This window comes from Ricinus communis, chromosome 1 (genome assembly GCF_019578655.1).
Source record: "Ricinus communis isolate WT05 ecotype wild-type chromosome 1, ASM1957865v1, whole genome shotgun sequence".
Taxonomy (NCBI): domain Eukaryota; kingdom Viridiplantae; phylum Streptophyta; class Magnoliopsida; order Malpighiales; family Euphorbiaceae; genus Ricinus; species Ricinus communis.
The window spans coordinates 6,623,591-6,637,807 of record NC_063256.1 but is presented as its reverse complement, the minus strand read 5'-3'; the positions used below and the strand labels follow the sequence as shown (position 1 = coordinate 6,637,807).

General features: G+C 35.1%; 3 protein-coding genes across 3 annotated transcripts; 1 reads left to right on the top strand and 2 right to left on the bottom strand.

Annotated features, from left to right (window-relative positions):
• Positions 1 to 8: 8 nt before the first annotated feature.
• Positions 9 to 4,117, top strand: LOC8285871 (endo-1,3;1,4-beta-D-glucanase). The gene is given in 8 exon segments (XM_002524766.4): positions 9 to 203; positions 1,073 to 1,094; positions 1,744 to 1,870; positions 2,114 to 2,204; positions 2,305 to 2,394; positions 3,447 to 3,494; positions 3,497 to 3,546; positions 3,763 to 4,117. Coding segments are annotated over 8 exon segments (717 nt in total). The 5' UTR covers positions 9 to 55; the 3' UTR covers positions 3,904 to 4,117.
• Positions 4,118 to 4,317: 200 nt separating this feature from the next.
• Positions 4,318 to 6,889, bottom strand: LOC107261696 (sm-like protein LSM2). The gene is made up of 3 exons (XM_015722726.3): positions 6,732 to 6,889; positions 6,471 to 6,629; positions 4,318 to 4,646 (listed from the first exon to the last, which is right to left on the bottom strand). The coding sequence occupies exons 1-3, from the start codon at positions 6,732 to 6,734 to the stop codon at positions 4,527 to 4,529; spliced, it is 282 nt and encodes a 93-aa protein (XP_015578212.1). The 5' UTR covers positions 6,735 to 6,889; the 3' UTR covers positions 4,318 to 4,526.
• Positions 6,890 to 7,262: 373 nt separating this feature from the next.
• Positions 7,263 to 10,864, bottom strand: LOC8285870 (BTB/POZ and MATH domain-containing protein 2-like). The gene is made up of 4 exons (XM_015722723.3): positions 10,148 to 10,864; positions 9,203 to 9,551; positions 8,555 to 8,831; positions 7,263 to 7,657 (listed from the first exon to the last, which is right to left on the bottom strand). Exons 1-4 carry the CDS (start codon positions 10,582 to 10,584, stop codon positions 7,479 to 7,481), a joined length of 1,242 nt encoding a protein of 413 aa, XP_015578209.1. The 5' UTR covers positions 10,585 to 10,864; the 3' UTR covers positions 7,263 to 7,478.
• Positions 10,865 to 14,217: the final 3,353 nt, after the last annotated feature.

The following is a 14,217-nucleotide window of genomic DNA, read 5'->3' as shown; positions in this document are numbered from 1 at the left end:
AAGGCTGCAAGTTCTTTTAACTTTTTCTCACCTCAGGTTCTCTATCTTGCAAAACATGTCAGGTTCTCAGTGCTGCGAGAATCCACCAACCCTGAGCTCTGGCTCTGGAATAGGGTCTGTGACTGAAATTGGAGGTCTCAAAGTCTACGCTACTGGGCCTAGTGATTGCAAGCGTTCAATTGTTCTCATCTCTGATATTTTTGGTATTTTTTTTCCACTTCGTTATTTCACTTTTATGCGTAGTCTTTGTATTTGTTTCTTAGAATTTAACTGCTTTATCAATTGGGCATTATTCTTCAGACCAGTAATGTCTTCTTGTAATATAAGAAAATTTAGTTTCGATTAGTTTCGAGGCACTTTTTGGGTTGTGATGATAATGATCATTTGCGAGTTAGATTTTTTTTTTTTTTTTTTGTAAAAAAAAGGTTTTAGCTACGTTGTATATTGCAAATTTTGTTCTTCTTCATGGAATTTGGTTGCTTCTGGATTTAATCTTTCATATCAGGAGAGAGAGAGAGAGAGAGAGAGAGAGAGAGAGAAACATTTCCAAATGATGTGTCTTTTCCCTGTCTGTTATTTGTATCTGCATTGGTTAGAGATTACGATGACAATGTGAAATGACCTTGTTATTTAAGATTTAGATGGATAGTCTTTGGAAAGTCCAAAAATTGTAAGAATCCAATCCAATGCTTCAATTCTTTTTAGTCAATTCTCATGTATGGAAAGGTCAAGCTCGCTACAATTTAAATCTTTTATATTGAAAAAAAGAGGGATGTTATATTAGAAGGCATTTTGAAAAAAAGAAAAAGAAAAAATGCAACAAATGACATGATTGTGCAAGAGTTAAATTGAATTGAATTCTTCCACATGATTTATTTCGCACAATACCTTACTATTTAACTTCAATTGTGGCTCCAAGTCTAATATATTCTGCCTCCAAATTAAATAAATATTGCATAATTTGTAGTGAAGGACCTTCTTCCTCCTCCTCCTCTTAGTCTTTTTTCTTTTCTTTTCTTTTCTTTTCTTTTTGGTACTTCTCTTCTTACTTATAGTCATGATTATATTACAGGATGGGAGGCACCAAACCTGAGGTATGTATACTTCAGAATGATGCACCTAGAACTGATATTTGCAACCCTCCTACAGTAATACTTAGAATGTGTTGCTTTTCCCTTTTCACGCAAAAGTGGAATGATTCCAACACCAACCTTATTAAAGAATTGTTGTTTGCAGCATCATTTTGTTAGATCCTTTCAATATCCTAATGTCTGTCCGTCCATATGCAAATTGTATCTAGCTTCTGTTATCTTCATTTGAATTAAAGGGTGATAAATCTGTTACTTGATTCATGAAGCTGTACTTTTCAGAAGACTATTGGCCTCCATTTTATTCTTAGTATAAAACAAAATGCGCATACTGTATGCATTATTTGTACTTTCAGCTGATGGAAACAAACATTGGCTTAAGGTTCTTTTATTCTGGTTTAATATTAACCCAAATTAGTCTTTAGTTTGTCATGTTCATTCACAAAGTATCCAAAATTGATGATGGAAAATTAGATACTGGCAATTGAGGACTTATTAATTCTTGTTAAATGCTTTCAAGTTTTCCCCTCTGGTGAATAATAAATTTACCAAATTATTAAAGAGGGTAAAATCAATGACTTAAGTGATAGTTGTTGATGCTTGATAGTTCTCAGATACCTAGAGCTAATCAGAGCAAATCCATTCTATTGTTAAGGAAGCTTGCAGACAAAGTTGCAGCTGCGGGATTCTATGTGGTGGTCCCTGACTTCTTTTATGGAGACCCCTATGTACCAGAAAATGCTGACAGGCCACTACCAATCTGGATAAAGTCTCATGGAACGGTTTGTTTCTGGCTATAAGCAAAGGAAATAGGAAATATGCTTAATATCTGTCATTAAATTTCATTTGCTTACCGTCCTTTATATGACCCAAATAAAACTATCTTACCTTCATGTCAATATGACATATGGCTTGAAAAGGATAGAAGGCATGTTGGTCCTTTGTGCAGTATGAGATCATAGTCATACAACACCTTGCTCCAAAATTGTTTAGTTGTTAACGATTCACATCATTGTCTCTATTAGGATAAAGGATTTGAAGATGCAAAGCCAATTATTGCTGCTCTAAAAAGCAAAGGCGTATCAGCTATAGGCGCAGCAGGATTCTGCTGGGGTGGTGAGGATTTCATTCAAGTTTCTGCTTTAGAATATTAACGGAGGCCAAGGATAGGTGGGTGAGATAATGAACTAACATCGAGTTCTTGACATCTTTGCAGCGAAGGTGGTTGTGGAGCTAGCAAAGTCTGATCCCATTCAAGCTGCAGTGCTTTTACATCCTTCCTTTGTCACTGTAGATGATATTAAAGGTACAGTTTTCACTGATTATACTCCTTTTCTACGTGCTCTTGCCAAAATACCTGCAGTATTTATGGGGAGGGACACACCTGGTCGCATGCCTGCAAATTGACAAAGCATTGATGCCAATGCGAGAATAAAAAGTTGATTGAAAATTCCTAGAAAAAATTCATCATTCATGGTTTCAAGTATCGCAAACTATGGCCTATTGCTATGTTGGCCAAGGCCGACTTGGTACCAAATCGATTGTCCATTAACCATCAAGAGGCTATTGTTAGCATGACTATAGGGTTTGACTCTAATTCATAATAATTGAATATCAGATTTGATAATCTTTAATTTAGATTTGATTAGTTTTGATTAATTTTCTTTGTTAGCTGTACTATAACTTTCCGTGTACAAAATTACACCTATTATATTACAATTTTCCCCTCTATTTGATTTCTATCATTTCATAATATGATATTAGAGTCTGGCTAGGCTCCAAATTCTGGTTTTCTGCTCTGTGTTTCATCCACTAATTTGTGTTCAATCTCTGCTAATTTGTGATCTATGCCCTCATTTTCTGTGAGATCCAATCTGCTCAGTTTGCCATGTGCTAGTAATGGGTTTAGCACATGTCAAGTATTTCTTATCTGTTCTATTTGTTTTCTGATTCTATCTGTTTGCACCAAACTAGCATTGAAATTTTCATACATCCTCTCCTGTTTATCATTTTTCTTGCGACTCAAAAAGAGAAATACAAAATTTCATTTGTTATTCCATCTTCAGATTGAGGATCGTTAGAATAGTATTAGAGACTGTACCATGATCATAGGGTCTGACCCTAAATCATGTTAATTGAGTAATACCAGATTTGATGAATTATGTTCCTTTACCTGCTGTATTCCTTATGTACACATAGGAGCTGTCATTTTACGAAAATTACAGGAATTGAAATATAATTTTCTCCTTATTTTGATTTTTGTATCAGTTCATAATAGCAGTTTCCTATTGACACCTCTATGTAGCTCTACAAAATCGAGGAGTATTTTAGATTTAAGTATGAACTTTTCCTTTTCAGAGATCAAGGAACCAATTGCCATATTGGGTGCTGAAATTGACCATCTTTCTCCCCTACACTCCTCAAACAGTTCGAAGAGGTTCTATCCGCCAGGCCTGAGGTAAGAAATTTCTTAATTTCATAATGTCGCCTTTCTGCAGGTGCTTTTTACAACCGGCTTAGAATTCACCCATTTCTGTACCAATCTTTACTTTAACTGAAATTTCTCATGTAAATGACGGTAAAGAATTATAATAGATGCTGGATTTTTGTCGTTTATGTTTTTTTTGTTGATACTGGAGTTGAGAAAACAAGCACCCTCTAATTATTTCAACAGATTAATGGCTACGTCAAGATATTTCCTGGGGTTGCACATGGATGGACTGTCCGGTACAAAACAGAAGATGAAAAGGCAGTCGAGTGTGCTGAAGAAGCCCATAAAGACATGCTGGATTGGTTTGCCGAGTACGTCCAGTGAATCTACCTCAAGTAGCAGATTATAATCTCAGGCTGCTCCTCTAGAATAAATTTCAGGCATTTATATTGCCTGTGATCTGAATTATGATCTAAATAAAAGGCATCCCAAGCTAGCTTGTCGCAAATGTGCATTTCTTGTTTGCCTGTGATGTTGATCAAAGTGACTTTTGCACTGTCCGACTTTTATTGTTCAATAGTACTTAAAATTTCGATGATTCCTGGTGGATGTTTTCAACTCTATTATCGTCCCTTATAGTACAGACCATAGAACGAAGGGCCATACAGGGATCTGTTGGATATAGCCAAGTTTTACCAGACTTTTAAAATCCGGGCTAACCATCTCCATGCCCAATGTCAGCATAAAATACGAAGGATATATTATAAGTTTCTTTTTACGCCCATACATCCACAATGGTTTAAGTCAACATAGCATGTAAAGTACACGTTTTAAGCAATTATAAATTGTTGATACACAACCAAGTTGCCCAGTCAACAAAAGCGCGGGCTCATTCTTCAATCTTCAGGACAAACATACAGCATTCGGAACATCAAGATAGCTCTGTTTATACTAACACAATTACATCAGATGTTCATACAAAGACATGCAAGAGTTACAAGAGTGTATCAGCCGCCCCGAGCCTCTCTTCTTGTTGCATCATGAAGCAGATCAATGTCAACACCCTCTGGAGGCAATTGGACATATCTAACCACAGAACCCCTGATGAAACAATTCCTCACTGATAGCTGTCATTAAATACAAACCATTAAAAACACCAAGCAAAAGCGTGCAGGAAAATGAAAAGGGAGGGAGAGGAAAGGGAAGGAAGATAAAGCCACGCAAGGCTGTCAAATGAAGAGGTCAATCTAATACCTATGCAAGAAGTTCACCTGTGTGCAACTAGTTTGTAGGATTAACAATTAGGTCAGTGGATAACATAAATCAAGGCACATGTGATAGAAAGCAAATCAATACAGTGGTTTGCCAGAAAGATATCCATAAACAAGCTTAGTCTTGAAATGATAGGTGCACATATGCAGGCATGTGGAACATTAAGTACATGTCCAAGCATCGACCAATTGTGATGTTAGTTCTAAATTAATGGAGATGAACTTGTGCCTCTATCCAATATAACATGCCAGTGCAAACTGAGAGGAACCCAGCAGAGAAACGAAAAAGGTTTTTCTTCAACATAAGAGTACAAACTCATTGAAGGTACAAACATAAAATCACTTTTTTTATTACACTTGAGAAAGCTCTAGGAAAATGGACATGATAGGGCACATTGTTATGCCTCAGATGTCAAGTCAACCAAATGAAGCTTCCAAGGTAAACATCATTCTTAGCTACAAAAATTGAATACTTGATACTGACACTCCAGCTGTGCTGCAGTAACTGTTTTCTTATATATATATATATATATATATATATATATATATATATAAGTCAGTTACTTGAAGCTCCAATATAATATCAGACGTAATAACATAAACTCCAATTCAATAAAAGACCACAATTCTCCCCATGTAGTATTCAGCATCTTGCTTAAGACATCCATGTTAATGACAATATATTCTGAGTAAAAACACCAATGTAGCAAGTGCAATGCAGTAAATGACAACAAAAGCATTTGGAACAGAGAACCAGTATAGAAGGAGGATTCATCATTTGGAAAGTTGAGAGACAATATTGGTGGACTAAGTTACATTCCCTTCCCCTTATGTATAATACCAAGATCAGTGTCCCAATGACTTTTAATTATAATACAAGCCCGCAGAATAATTGACATAACAGCAGCTACACATGTGTATTGTAGTCTTTCTAGATATTTCAGGCATCCGTAATATAACTTGCATTTTCGAATAAGAAATACCAATGCATTTTTGAAAATAGAGTAAACAATCCCACAAGCAAATACGAAGAGATAAATCTGCAGTGACAAAATTGCCAGAGAAAATGCAACAAGATCCCTCTAAGAGAGCACATCTATGAAAACGTAAGCAAAATGGAGGTTCTTTCCTAAGTTCAGATACCGGCCTATAGATTTGTAAATTGCAGTACTAAGTACCAAAACATGCATCAGAATGTTTGCGACTAAGAAGGACCAACAAGGGCCAAGATCCTGATAATTAATCCAAATTAACCTACAGAAGAAACTAAGAGCCCAAATACTCGATCAAGTAACACATGCAGCATAAACTTTCAGCAAAAAATCTATGGGAGAAATTGAAACCCAAACTCCCATTTTATGATCAATAATAAATGACAGAACGCATAAAATTCCAAAGAACCCTTTAGAAATTTCCTACCCCCAACCCAAGAAAGAAGACATTTGGTCTTGAAAAAGTAAATAAACCCTAAACTTCCACAGTATGACAGACTGCCCGCATCAATCCCATAATAAGAATTGCAGTAAAGGAAGTCTTAACCAGGGTTGCAAACAAGAAGATTTTTAATTTAAAATCATTGAAATAAACACTAAACCCGATTTGAGAGAAGGATATTAAACACATAATTAGGTAAAGAGAGAAAAGAAAAAAAAAAAAAAAGAGGAGATAAAATTATAATACCATGTGAGGGTACTTGTCTTGATCGACGACTCGAGTGTTTTCGAGCTTGATATTGAGATATTGATCCACTGAATGGAGTGTGCCTCGTATTGCTAGGTCATTCTTAAGCTCCACTGTCACTTCCCTACCAACTAAGTCCTTGAAGTACGAAAAGAACAGCTGCCCACCAATTACAATACCAAGTTAACGATGGATTTTATATTGAAAGAAAAAAAGAAAAGAAAAAGAAAGACCAGGCGGAAAGAAGAAGACCGTGTTTACCATGTTCTCTGATCAAAATGGTTGCTTTACTTCGACTCTTATAATTCGTCTCTGAAGGGTGACAGTGTCTCTCCTAACGAAGTGCGAAATCTTGGAACGTTGATATACCTAATTCTTGTTGCAATTTACCACTTTAGCCTTATCGATTTACCTAATTTTGTTAAGCCCCGTGCCGTGTAAATTTTAAGTCCCTCGAATTATATTTTTCAATCAAAACAGTCTAATATTTTGATACTTTTCACTAAATTTTGTTCCAAGGTCAATTTAGTATATTCAAAAAAAGAAAAGATAGAAATAAAGAGGATTGAGATCTCCACTTCCCCAAGTTGATGAAGTACAAAGAAAGCAGTTGGAGTCTTCTTCTTATTGATTATTTGAGAATGCCATCTCGCAAATTAAAGTCTGCAAAGTGCAAGTTAGGGCTTTACGTGTTTGGACAAATGGGTCATGTATTTATTGTTGAGGCTGAGGCTGAGGCTGAGGCTGAGGCTTTTGCATAGTTTAACAAAAATCAAAGAAAGTCATCCAACAAATAACAAGGAGAGACAAGTTGAAATACAAATAGAATCCTGTACATAGCAAGCCAGCCAGCCAGAGACATCAAATGAACAGCTAAGTTTTGCATTTCGTACAAATCAAGTGAAAAATCTTCTCTCTTCCTACAACTCGTTTCTTTAATTTTTTGTTTGGCTACAAGGAAAAGCATGAAAGAAAAAGGAAAAAAAAAAAAAAAACAGTAGTTTTCTCCTATAGCCTTTGCTTCACCCGCCTCCCATTGAAGTCACTTCCATCAAGGATAGCTTCATTCCCATGCTTTGATACAATTACAGAGTGTTCACTGACTTTAGCCACATACTCCAAGAGCTCCGTTAGGACACAAGGGCAGCTTTCTTTCAAATATTCAAAACCATCTGTTTGCATCACAGCTGAAAAACAAAACATAAGCTTCAGCTAGGATTACAGAAAAGAATTGATCCATATAATGATTTTACTCTCAAGGATCGCCTCCTAACAACTAAAATATATTTTCCACCTATGATGCATTTTACATGATATAGAGAACAGGTAATGCATCTATATGTGTCTGTGCGAGTGTATAACATATAACGGCATTGAATCTATATAACAGTGGGTAATGATGCATCTAATAGCAAGTGAGTGGTACCATTAGTATTTACTAGTAGGGTCAATCAGTACTCAAGTTGTGCTAGTTTAAATTTTTAAACACAGACAGCTCTATTTCTCCAGAAGCACCACTGGACCACTGCTTAAAACTCTTCACTAAGTAGTTAAAACAGGCGCTGAAGAGTAGGTTCTTGAAAAGGTCAAGTACCATATTTCATGTGCTTGATCTTAATTAGCACGTTAACCTCTTAATAACAACTATCTAATTCTATAAAAGGTACATCTATGATTGAATCTGAGAAATAACCTTATGCAAATAGAACTAATGCGTAATACAACTGATCTTGAACTAATAACGCTTAAGATCTATCTAATTTGCCTCTCATGGCTACGCAAGATTGTTAGATATTTTGAAGGTAACATGGTTTAATTTTCTTTTAAAGACATTTTCCACCAAATGCTCACAGAATGCATCATTAACAAAAATATTAAGATAGTGCTTTTACAAAGCGAAAGTCAAACAACACAGTGCTTTTTTCCATGTTAATTTTCCCCATATCACAAAGCTGCACTTGCAATGCTTATATAATCAAGTTACACAAATGACTCAATTAAGCATATAAAACAACAAGGCACCAATTCACATTTGCAATCTCATGTGATGTTGTAAGAGAGAGTGATTTGAATAAGTTGCTAACCTCTAAGATTTTCAGGCATTGCTACAAACTTGAGACAGACAGCCTTTAGCTGGAAACAATGATGCTGCTCTGACAAGGCTAGCGTAGTTGCCACTGTGTTTATAGCCACCTCCTCACATAGATTGGCCTCACAAAGCAGCCTGAGCCTGTCCAAACCATATCTATCAGCTGCTGCAAGCAGATGCTGAGACATTAAAGTTGAGGCCCACTTTGAATTTAAACCAGTAAGCTCTTCCAGGTCAGGTAGTGAATCCCAGTATATAAAATGAAGTAAAGCCTGCAAGGTGAAATGGGAGGAACCAAAGTATTAGGTGATACAACTATGGCATGTATAAAATATAAATGCCCATTTTCATTGGCTTGGCTACTGAGTACTGCTTAAATTTGAAAGGTATCTCGAACATCAAATTCTGTCCACTGTTTGCAGCACAAGAATGAAAATAAATAATGTATCAATTTAAAAACATAGAAAGTACTTTTTAGGTATTTCATTTGATGCAAGATACTGCTTTCTATTCCAACATATGACAGTTAATGAATGTTTTGAGTCAATTCAGCACAAAAGAAAATGCAGCAAAGAGTACTAATTTCAATATGGGCGTAGAATATAATATTATATGGCAATAGAAAGGTGGTAATGTATGGAACCTTAAAAACTGGAGCCTCCATGTCTTCAACTTTTATTAGCTGGGTATTTTGATCCTTCATAGGGCCAAAAAGTTGGGCCCTGAATACAGGAGATCGAGCAGCAAGGACGAGTTTGTGAGCAGCAAAAACTTCTCCATCAACTTCAAAACTTACATCAGTTCCCTTGCCACTTTCCAGAAGTTGTCCAAAATGCTGACCAATGTTAGAAGGCAGTACTGCTATAGAATAAGTCTTAGAACCTTCCGTGTGCGACTTAACAACACCTACACTGCAGTGAACTTGGAGGCAATCATCTTTAAGGTAGTCTGATGATTCTAGAAGAGTTCTTTTTAAAAACCGTTTGTATCCCCTGCAGCATAAAAAATTTAATTCTGTTATACTATGCTTCAAAGAGAATGAGTAAAACCGCTTCGTTCTGTAGCAGTACACAGGGATCCTGAATAAATGGAAAGCTTACAACAAATATGGCATACGAGAAGATCCAATATTGCATAATTCCCATTACACCCTAATTTTAACACCATATGAGCTTTTGATCTACATATCAAACCACAATGCACTTAAAACAAAATCGCCTACTTGATCATATTAAGCTCTTCTTTAGTTTCTGAGTTACAGATCCTAACCCATTACTTGAAATTCGTACACCAAGTCAATTATAATTATTCCGGGAAAGCAATGGTAATATCACGTGACCATTACATCCTCTTACAATCAAATCAAAGGACAGCAGCCAAAAATTTATGGTCAACGAGCTACCAAAATTCACAAATCTAGCACCTTCTTCATCATATCAAAATTTTAAGACATAAAATGCAAGGAAAGAAATCCCATCACAAAAATCGTATTCTAATGAAACAAAGAACCCCAAAATTAAACAGCAAAATAAACAATTAAATTAAACCAAATAATTAAACAAAGATGGGGTGACACCCGATAACTCACCACATGCTGCCACGATATTTAAGCGTATAAGGCCCAGTTTCAAGCGTTCTACCAAAATGGGTATGAACCTTATGTCTCTCTTTCCCACTCTGATCCAAAAGCGTCAATTCAAAAAGAGCCCTAACATCGGTCCCTAAACTAGCCAAAGCTATAAACAACGAAACGTAAGTAGCATTATCTTCCACACTTTTCCCATCCGGATAAAAATAAATGGCCCATGAATAACCCCCTACATTAAACGTATCTGAGGCTATATATTTCCCGATCCCTAATCCTTTGGATAAGGAATACCCAGTTATCTTAAATTGGTGGGACCCGTTTACCGTATCCGTTATCGACGTCGATGTCGTCGTTAAGCTTGACGAGGATGATGAGGATGGTGGTGACGGCGATGATGAAGACGAGGGCTTTGTGGTTTCTCTTAGAACCCTTCCCATGCCCAAATTAAGATGCGACTTCTTATGGCAGATTGGAGAAGATCCGGTTGGATTTTCTCGGGAAAGTGATGGGAAATTAGAACAGGTGGGTTTGTGGGTGCTATGCTTTTCTAGGGTTCCGAGAGGAGAAGAGAGAAATGATGAGGTAAAAGCTTTGGGGTTTTAATATATACAAGAGAAAGACAGAATTATTGGTACTTTAGCTTTCTTGGGCAATGCATATGCATGTGGATGTGGTTGTAACCGACTCGCGTTCTGGTGAGGACAACTGTGGGTGGAAGATGGGAAGGCTGTTTCGGTAATTATACAAGTGTGGCATTGGTTTTTGGCAAGCTGGTCAAGGCAATGTCTTAATTTTACCATTTTTATCTCCAAAGTTTGTTAATGCATATAAGATTGTGCATTTAATTGCTGAATATTTCGAATCACATAAATTAACCATTTGACCAATAAGGCATTAATTATTAATATAACTGCTGTCCAATAATTAATCTGAAGGCAGTTAGCTCCTGAATTATTACCCAACAATTTGAAAGACATACTTTAAGACTCATTCTTAGCTCCGTCAAATGCTTTGACTATCTTCGGAGATGTAGAAGATTTAGGACAACGGTTTTCTCAATTTGTTTTTAAATTTTATTTTCTTGCACGCTAAATTTTGCAGCTCATCACTTAGCTAAATGTTCGTTTCCTTCAATATCTTTGTAATTTGTAATCTTCTATTGGATTAAAGAAAAAATAAATGTGTATAAGTAAAAAGAAGCCAAAAATAGAAATGGAAAGATGCAGTAATTTAAAGTAATTGCTAAATTAGAATAAGTAAAATTTATAAATAGAATCATATATTCCGTTTCAACTGTATATAGAGTAAAAAGAAATGCACATAGAACTAAACTCTAATTACAATTTAATTAACATAAATTTTTAGATTAAGTTTAATTATAACGTAAAATTAATTTAGTTAATGTTTGTCCGTAAATATAAATTAGATATAAACCGAGTGGGTATGATTTTAGTATTTTTAAAACACTTAAAATTCAGTAAATAATTTTAAATTTTACTAAATAATATTTTTTAGAATTTATATACTTTTTGGAGCATTGAAACTAAAATCATAAGATGTGAGATTTTAAAGTTATGTGGTTACTCAAGTAAGAAACATTTAAGACCCCCACACCAACTGTCATAATATTATTTCTTTTATTTTATTTTGTTGTCAAAAAATTGAGATCCACATGTATTTTGGTTATTTTAACATTAATTAATGGAATCAATAATATATATATTTTTAAATAATACTACCGAACTCTAAAAAACTCAACCAATCAGACGGTCCATGCGATTGAAAGGCATGTGGTGCGACCCAGGCCGGGAGGAAGAAAACGAAGAAGAAGTTAGTGGTTGGTGCACGCGCCAAATGCAACTGGAGAGGGCGCGTAAAACAGAGGCGAAGATGACAATAAGTGCCTGTAATAGAGTTAGAGTGAGCAGAGTAGGCTGATTGATTATGGCAGTGAATCATCCAGGAAAGGATGCCCCAATATCAGTCTTTATTGGAATCAGAATTAAACATGTCTCCAAACTTTTTAATAAATATTTAATTATTTTTCATTTTATTTTAATTTTTTAAAAAGTAACGAATCCCATTTTTTTATCCAGTAGTAAATTGAATTAAAATATTAAAATTTTAAATTAAGATATAATAAAAGAAACAATGAATAGCGACTTTTTTTATTGAGTGTGATAATATGAATCATTATTTTTTATGGTAAAATATTTATAAAATTAGGACTAATTTGAATGAAAGAAAGAAAAAGAAATACTGGAGTAAAGTGTGTTTTTGATGGTGATATAAAAAGCATAAATGACTAAAAGTGTACATCTAATATTCAAAGTCATATCCTTATACACTAAATGTGGTCTCATACATTTATTTGCTACCAAAATCAAGCCATTGTTGTAGTTCTAGGTGGTCTGTACATTTATTTCCTACCAAGATTTTGACATTATTGTTATTGCGCATGTTGGACATTTGGGGTCTACTCTCTCTTTTATTGTTTCAACGTTACTCGGACCCTTTTCTTCTTCTATTGCAGTCTGTCGTCAAGTCATGTGGTGGGCTGACCTTGCTGTGGCATTACATCTTTGTTGTGTGTCAAGTGGATTAATAAAGATTTACATAAATATAAAAAATTGCTATGTAATTTTATCATTTCACGTAAAAGAAATATTGATTAATAAGAATTCAGTTGTCTTTAGTATGATTATTCATTATTATAATTTTTATCGTGTTTGATAGTATAGTTTTAGAGCTTAATAACTTAAAATATTATTATTTAATTGTTAAATCGATCTCATTGGATTAATCACTTTTTAAACTGTGATGTAATAGTCAAATAAAAAAATTAGAGTTAAAGCACTAACATTACTGCTGCTGAAATCTTTCTGTTTGAAGTATTCAATATTGTTGCAAGTCTTCAGTAGCATTTCTCGCACCTGTAGTCATTAGTTGGTCTTAGTTTGTAGCACAAAATCAGCTATATATATCTGGCATTTATTTCTTATTTTTATGATAAGTGGTTTATATTTTTTGCTATATATACTGAATGAAGTTTCTGTGCAAGCCGATCAAGCTGCACCATTAAATTTTGTTTCTGCATTTTCTATTTTGGTATCAGAGCTTCTTTTTGAGTAATTTTTTCTTAACCAAAAAAAAAAATTAACCATGACTACTCTTGGAACTCCAAGCTCAAGTGAACCACATATTTTATCCAGCCAGCAAAACAAAAGTTTACCCACTCAATACAACGCAATCAAACTTGATCGCACAAATTATCTCCTATGGGAAACAATGATCATGCCAATCATCAGAGGCCACAAACTAGATGGCTATTCCTTGGCACCAAGTTATGCCCTCCAGAATTCATGCCAAGAACAACACTAGGGAGTATAGTTAAAATACCAAATCCAGAGTGTGAAGAGTGGTTTTCAAATGATCAATTGCTCTTGGAATAGTTGTATAACACCATGAGTTTAGATATAGCTTCTCAACTAATGCCAAGATCAACATCAAAGGAGTTATAGGATGTAGCAAAAGAATTATCAGGTGCGCATACAAGGGCAAGAATTGTCTACTACAAAGCTGAATTACAGAAAACAAGGAAAGGAGGAATGAAGATGGAGAAATACTTAACAACCATGAAAGCCATTGCTGACAACCTTGCTTTGGCAGGTAATCCAATACCTTTATGTGAACTGATTATCTAAATTTTGAGTGGTCTTGATACAGAATACATTCCAATTGTCACTCTTCTTACTGCCAAAGAGTTAGTATCTTGGATTGAGCTGCAAATGAACCTGTTAACATATGAAAGTCGATTAGAACAGCTTAATACCTATCAAATAGAGGGTATTAACTTGAATCCTGCCATTGCTCACTTTGCGGCCAGCAACACCAATAACAGGTCATTTAATTCCAATAATGGCAGAGGGAAAAATTGATCGAATTACAGAGGCACAAGAGGCAGATTTCGTGTAAGAGGAGGCAGAAGTAATGGAAATAAAATCTTGTGCCAGCTTTGTGATAAAGGAGGGCATACTGCTCCATCTGCTGAACAGGTTTGATCGTAATTT